General features: G+C 43.4%; 3 protein-coding genes across 3 annotated transcripts; all 3 read right to left on the bottom strand.

The window, feature by feature from the left end:
• Positions 1-751: 751 nt before the first annotated feature.
• Positions 752-1,426, bottom strand: LOC129250279 (uncharacterized). The gene has a single exon (XM_054889915.1). It carries the CDS (start codon positions 1,424-1,426, stop codon positions 752-754), a length of 675 nt encoding a protein of 224 aa, XP_054745890.1.
• LOC129250036 (uncharacterized) lies at positions 1,126-3,383 on the bottom strand. Its single transcript, XM_054889682.1, has 2 exons — positions 2,431-3,383; positions 1,126-2,268 (listed from the first exon to the last, which is right to left on the bottom strand). Coding segments are annotated over exons 1-2 (855 nt in total). The 5' UTR covers positions 3,284-3,383; the 3' UTR covers positions 1,126-2,266.
• Positions 3,384-3,440: 57 nt separating this feature from the next.
• LOC129250278 (uncharacterized) lies at positions 3,441-5,896 on the bottom strand. Its single transcript, XM_054889914.1, has 2 exons — positions 3,650-5,896; positions 3,441-3,539 (listed from the first exon to the last, which is right to left on the bottom strand). Exons 1-2 carry the CDS (start codon positions 5,894-5,896, stop codon positions 3,441-3,443), a joined length of 2,346 nt encoding a protein of 781 aa, XP_054745889.1.
• Positions 5,897-6,274: the final 378 nt, after the last annotated feature.

The following is a 6,274-nucleotide window of genomic DNA, read 5'->3' as shown; positions in this document are numbered from 1 at the left end:
GTTGCAGGAAGAATCTTGAAGGCGGCTATAAATTCGTTGCAGGGAGAATCCTTAATTCTTAAGGTTGCGGTAGGACCAAGTGGATTGAAGCGATGAAATATCCGGCTCGAAGGACCAAAAATGTTGCGGGGAGAATCCTGTTCAAAAATGTTGCGGGGAGAATCCTGTGTGCGGCTACAAATCTGTTGCGGGAAGAACCAATAATGTTGCAGGAAGAAATTGATGCGGGAAGGACCAGTAACGTTGCAGGAAGAAATCGATGCGGGAAGGACCAATAACGTTGCAGGAAGAAACCGATGCGGGAAGGATCAATAACGTTGCAGGAAGAAACCGATGCGGGAAGGATCAATAACGGCTATAAATCCATTGCGGGGAGAGTCCTCTATCCTTAATGCTGCGGGGAGAGTCCTGTATCCAACAATTGCCCAAAATAATGAAAACTTGCTGCTTCAATTGACAAAGTTACAATTTTTTCTCACTTTATTTTACAAAATGTTCCGTATTTATACACATTTCTTTACAAACAAAACCTACTTAATTCACAGAAAATTATAACAATTTAACAAAAGTTGAAAAACATTACAGTATTTTAACTAATATTAAATTGAACTCAACATACCGCCGCCCTTGAACTATCTGAATAAGTTCAAAACAAAATATTAAAAAGAAAATGAAAAGCCTTGAAAAACATTTACGATAAGTTATTAGTTTCTTCATGAACTAAATCTCCTTTCGTTGGCAAAAGGCAAAGTTAGACTATAGGGCGAACCAATTCGCCATGCGGTGTTTTCAACGTAACTACTCTTACGCGTCCATCGGTACCATGATGGCATTTGATCACTCGTGCAATTGTCCACTTCGTCGGAGGATTAGGCTCGTTGAATACAGCAACCACATCCCCTTCTTCAATGTTGCGTGAAGAACGAAACCATTTAGTGCGACGTTGTAAGCTCACGAGGTACTCGTCTCTCCAACGACGCCAGAAATGTTGTCTCATGGCAGAAATTGCTTGCCATCGCTGTCGAAGATTTCCACGAAACCCTTGACCCTCAGGTTCCGGTATTGACTTAAGCGGTTCACCGACTATGAAATGTCCGGGAGTTAGAACTTCTAAGTCACCAGCAGCTTCAGAGTTGTCACAGAGTGGGCGAGAGTTTACGCAAGCTTCTATTTCAGTCAAAAGTGTGTTGAACTCTTCGTATGATAGTGGAACTTCTCCTAGTACGCGTTTTAAATGATACTTGACACGTTTGACTCCAGTCTCCCAGTAACCTCCCATATGGGGTGCAGCCGGTGGATTAAAACGCCATTCGATATTCGAGTCCGCAAAGAAAGAGCGAAGTTTAATATCAGCCATGCACTGTTGAAATGCAATGCGCAACTCCTTCTCGGCTCCAACGAAATTTGTACCGTTATCTGATGCCATGACCTTACAAAATCCTCGACGATTGGTGAACCTTTTAAACGCATTTAGGAAAGCTGGTGTTGACAGGTCACCAACAAATTCGAGATGCATCGCACCAGTGCACATACAAATAAACGAACAAATGTAGCCTTTGGTAGCCTTAGCTCCTCTTCCTTGGGTGAATTTGTAGAGGTAAGGTCCAGCGAAGTCAACAGCAGTGTGAGTAAAACAACGGGCGTAGGTTGTACGAATGACAGGTAGATCACCCATGACTTGTGTGGTAAGATTGCGGTTCAAATAAGTGCATTTCACGCACTTATGGTATATATTACGGATCAAGCTACGAGCGCCGATAACCCAATAACGACGTTGTAAGACAGTTTGCATAATGCGGGGCCCAGCGTGCAAAGTGACCTTGTGTATTTCGCAGATTATTAACTTAGCAAGCGGACAATTCTTAGGCAAGATAATGGGATGCCTAACATCTGGAGCGATTTCATCGTTTTTTATTCTTCCTCCAACACGTAGAACACAAGTCCCATCCAGAAAGGGCTGCAGACGCAAAAGACTACTGCGAAGTGGGATTGGTCTTTTAGCGCTGCAAAGAGAAATTTCATTAGAAAAATAAAACTGTTGCGTATACCTTATTAGGCGAAGTTCAGCTTCAAATAACTCTTGGCAACTCGGTGTACCAAAACGCTTTATAACATTAAGCCGTCTGTTAGCCCGAATGTTAGTCAAAAAACGTAAAACATAGGAAATAACTCGACGCAGCTTAGAATATGATGAGTATTTTGTCATCACGGACCAATGATCTGTAGAATTAATCACATGGGCACGAATACTCTTTCGTATGCCCAGCTCTGTAGTGTGCTCTTTAGATTTTTTCTGCTTCCACAATTGTTCAGTGCTTTTCAGGAAAATAGAACCAGCCCACCACAATTGATGACGTAATAGTTCGGAGGGAGTTATACCTCTTGAAGCACAATCTGCAGGATTCTGTTCAGAACGAACGTGGTTCCAACATTCGGGAGGCAAAACTTCTTGAATATCAGCGACGCGGTTGGCTATAAATGTCACCCATCTGCTGGGGTGAGCTTGTAACCATGCCAATGTTATAGTAGAGTCAGTCCAAGCGAAAAGCGGATAACGGAGATCAGACCAGCAGTGCAGCACGCTTCGCACTAGTTTAGCAGCAAGATGAGCGGCGCATAATTCAAGACGTGGCAACGTTGTCGGCTTAAGCGGAGCTACCTTGGTTTTCGACGAAATTAATGACACAATAATGCTACCGTCGCTTTGTGTTGTTCGTGCATACAAAACGGCGGCGTAAGCCCGCTCGGACGCGTCTGCGAATACGTGCAATTGCGTAAATGTCCCAGCTACTTCAGTACCAAACCAACGTTTCACCTTCAAATGTGCCAGTTTCTTGAGTTCTATGCGATGCTCCAACCACTTCGTTGCGATAGACTCAGGAATGATATCATCCCAACCTACCTTAGTGCGCCATATGTCTTGAAACCAAATTTTTGAATTTATAGTAGCGGGAGCAAGCAGGCCCAGAGGATCGAAGAGCGTACTTGCATCTGATAGAAACATGCGCTTGGTCAACTTAACTGGCGGTTCCCTCAAGTTAATAGCAAACGTGAGATAGTCTCCTTCTGTGTTCCAGATAAGACCTAAAGCGTGAACATCCTTATCGTCGACAATATAATGTGATATGTTCGTAGATGCATTAGAAATGCTTGCGATTAGCTCAGCGCAGTTCGATGCCCACTTACGAAGTTCAAACCCCCCTTCCCTCAATATTTCGGAAATATTTTGCTGCAACAATCGAAGTTCTTCTTTACTAGATGCACCAGTAAGTAGATCATCCATGTAAAAATCCTTGAGAATAACACTAACAGCCCTAGCACAATCATTCGACGAATCTCTTGCCGTCTGTTGAAGTGATCGGACAGCTAGATGAGATGCAGCTGCCACTCCGTACGTTACGCGAACCATGCGAAAATTTTGGATAGGCAGGGATGGGTGGCTACGCCATACGATGCGTTGCAAATCGGCGTGTTTTAAGGATACGCAGATTTGACGATACATTTTGGCGACATCTGCTGTTACAGCATAGCGGTGTGTTCTAAAGCGAAGTAAGATGGAGTATAAATCTTCCTGCAATTGGGGTCCTATAAATAATGCGTCATTCAGCGAATTTCCGGAAGTTGATTTTGCGGACGCGTTAAATACAACCCTCAATTTGGTCGTGGTACTACTTTCCTTTAAAACAGGATGATGAGGCATATAATACGTTGGATTCATAGTCTCTGACGCGACCTGCATATGTTTCATATCAATGAGTTCATTCATGAATTCATTGTAGCGTAAACGAAGATCGGAATCACAAGCGAGTCTTCTTTCAAGTCGTAACAAATTCCGGATAGCAAAGTTTCGCGACTCTCCCAGAGCTACATCGGGCTTCAGCGGCAATTCGACGACAAACCGTCCATTAGGTTCCCTTCGATGCGTTGTTTCAAAATGGTCTTCACAGTAACGCTCCTCATGCGTAAGATACGTTTTTTGCGGAGCTTCCTCTAACTCCCATAACTTGTTCAATGCTCGATCCAAATGAACATCGCAATGTAACGACTGTAAGCGTGGCATATCAGGCTCAGATCCATTCACGCTTCCAAACAGAGTCCACCCAAAGACCGTCAGTTGAGCCATAGGAGCTCCAGATGGACCCTTACGAAGTTCTGTACAGATCAGTTGATCCATAACGTCCATTCCAATCAATATATCGACCCGTCCAGGCTTCATAAAATGGGGATCGGCTAAAAACAAACCTCGGATATGTGGCCACGATGAAGTAGCTATAGTCTGTGTTGGCAAGTCGCTTGTAATTTTAGACAGAATTAACGTTTTGACAGTAAAGCATTGATTTGTAGAGAAAGAAGAAAGAGAAAGTGATACTTCACCTCTAGCTCGTCCTCCTTGCGCTGACCCAATTCCAGTAATGTTTACTTCAGATGTTGATCGCGGCAGGCCTAAGCGTTGCACACACGCTTCGGTTACAAAGGAAGCATGTGATCCAGAATCGAAAAGTGCACGTGCGGGCTGCCAATTACCAGAACAGTCGCGTACCTTCACTAATGCGGTGGATAACAGCACAACTCTTTCTACAGCTATGGGTGGATTGGAGCTCGAGTTCAAGCATGAAGAAACGCGTGGAACGTCGATGCTTGCTGGAAATTCACAAGTTTTTGCGCTTACCTTTGATGTGGCGTCAGCAGCACATAACGAATGCGTCGCGTAATTGTTCACTGCGGTAACGGTCGTTGACTGCAAAGCACCGTGCAACAGAGTGTGATGACGTTGTTTACACATGCGGCAAGTGGAAGCACTGTTACAACGGTCTTTATAGTGACCTGAACTTAAGCAGTTGAAGCATATGTGTCCTTGCTTCACGAACTGTGATTTTGTAGACAAGTCCAATTCACGAAATTTTTCACAACTGTAAATTTTATGAGGTCCACTACAATATGCACACACGTTACTTTGTTTTGATATCGTGTGGAACACATTTGTCGACTTGCTTGATGATGCAGTTTTAACCTTAATTGGTACTGATGTTGTTGACGACGAAAACATCGATAACGATCGGCATCTTATCTCTAAAAATGTTATTAGTTGCTCAAAAGATGGAGGATCATCACTAACGAGCGATAACTCCCACTGCTTACGCGTTTCGAATGCCAACTTACTGACGACCTCATGTACCAACCAATCATCCCAAAACTCAATCGGACGACCCAACGCTTTAAGCTCGCGAATATGCTGTTGGAACGCATCAATTACACCTTTGATTGCGTCAGCATTGTCATGCGTAGCTCTTTTAATTTCAGCCAACGCGCGAAGATGAGATTCCACAATTACACGAATAACCTTATACCGCGATGTTAATAGACCCCAAGCTTCAACGTAATTTGCGTCACATATTTTAAAACCACTGATAATTTTCAACGCGTCACCTTTCAAGCAGCTTCGGAGATAGTGCAACTTTTGTCCATCTGTTAAAGCAGAGTTATTATCAACTAACGAAGAAAACGCGTCGAAAAAACCAATCCATTCTGTAGAGTCACCGGAGAATGTGGGCAACTCCATTTTCGGTAAACGTATAACCGTGGACACAGATGCCTTTGTGGAGCTATCTTGCGAATTAGTACGACAATTTTTCACGCGGCTAAAGTTAGCTGAAGCTGTAGAGTACCAAGTTTCGGCTTGGATACGCACATTTTCTTCAATTTCAATAACATCGGCACCACACGTAATTTCTACAGCGTCTTGAGCAACGTTAAAACGAACCCACTGTTCACTCAATAACTGAAGGTAGCTTGCAATATTTTCTGCATCCATAGTGAATGCCTCGTCAATACTTTTTGCCATATACCGTTTAATGGCATTGAGAGCGGAATCGCGCGTTTTAGTGGAATTCGACATTTTTAATATGACAGAAAAGCAAACGACGGGTTTTTAGAATTTTCGCGATGTTAAATGCAGGAACGGCTGCACAAACGTACACACAATGCACAAAAATAATTTTCTTAATATTCGTTGCGCCTTTTGCTACGCGTATGTATGTACACAAGCGAATGCGTATATGCAAAAGGCAAGCGGAGTGACTATATCCGGCTCGAAGGACCAAAAATGTTGCGGAGAGAATCTTGTATGCGGCTACAAATCTGTTGCGGGAAGAACAAATAGTGTTGCGGGGAGAATCCTGTATGCGGCTACAAATCTGATGCGGGAAGAACAAATAGTGTTGCAGGAAGAACTAATAATGTTGCGGGAAGGACCAATAATGTTGCAGGAAGAATC

The sequence above is a fragment of the Anastrepha obliqua genome, chromosome 6 (assembly GCF_027943255.1).
Source record: "Anastrepha obliqua isolate idAnaObli1 chromosome 6, idAnaObli1_1.0, whole genome shotgun sequence".
In the NCBI taxonomy this organism is placed as follows: domain Eukaryota; kingdom Metazoa; phylum Arthropoda; class Insecta; order Diptera; family Tephritidae; genus Anastrepha; species Anastrepha obliqua.
This window is presented reverse-complemented; position numbering and strand designations above follow the sequence as displayed.

Coding starts and splice junctions, on each gene's coding strand:
- LOC129250279 (XM_054889915.1), bottom strand. CDS start 1,426: ATGGCATCAGATAACGGTACAAATTTCGTTGGAGCCGAGAAGGAGTTG.
- LOC129250036 (XM_054889682.1), bottom strand. CDS start 3,283: ATGGATGATCTACTTACTGGTGCATCTAGTAAAGAAGAACTTCGATTG.
- LOC129250278 (XM_054889914.1), bottom strand. CDS start 5,896: ATGTCGAATTCCACTAAAACGCGCGATTCCGCTCTCAATGCCATTAAA. Junction 3,540..3,649: donor GTACCACGACCAAATTGAGG/GTTGTATTTAAC, acceptor ACTTCGCTTTAG/AACACACCGCTATGCTGTAA.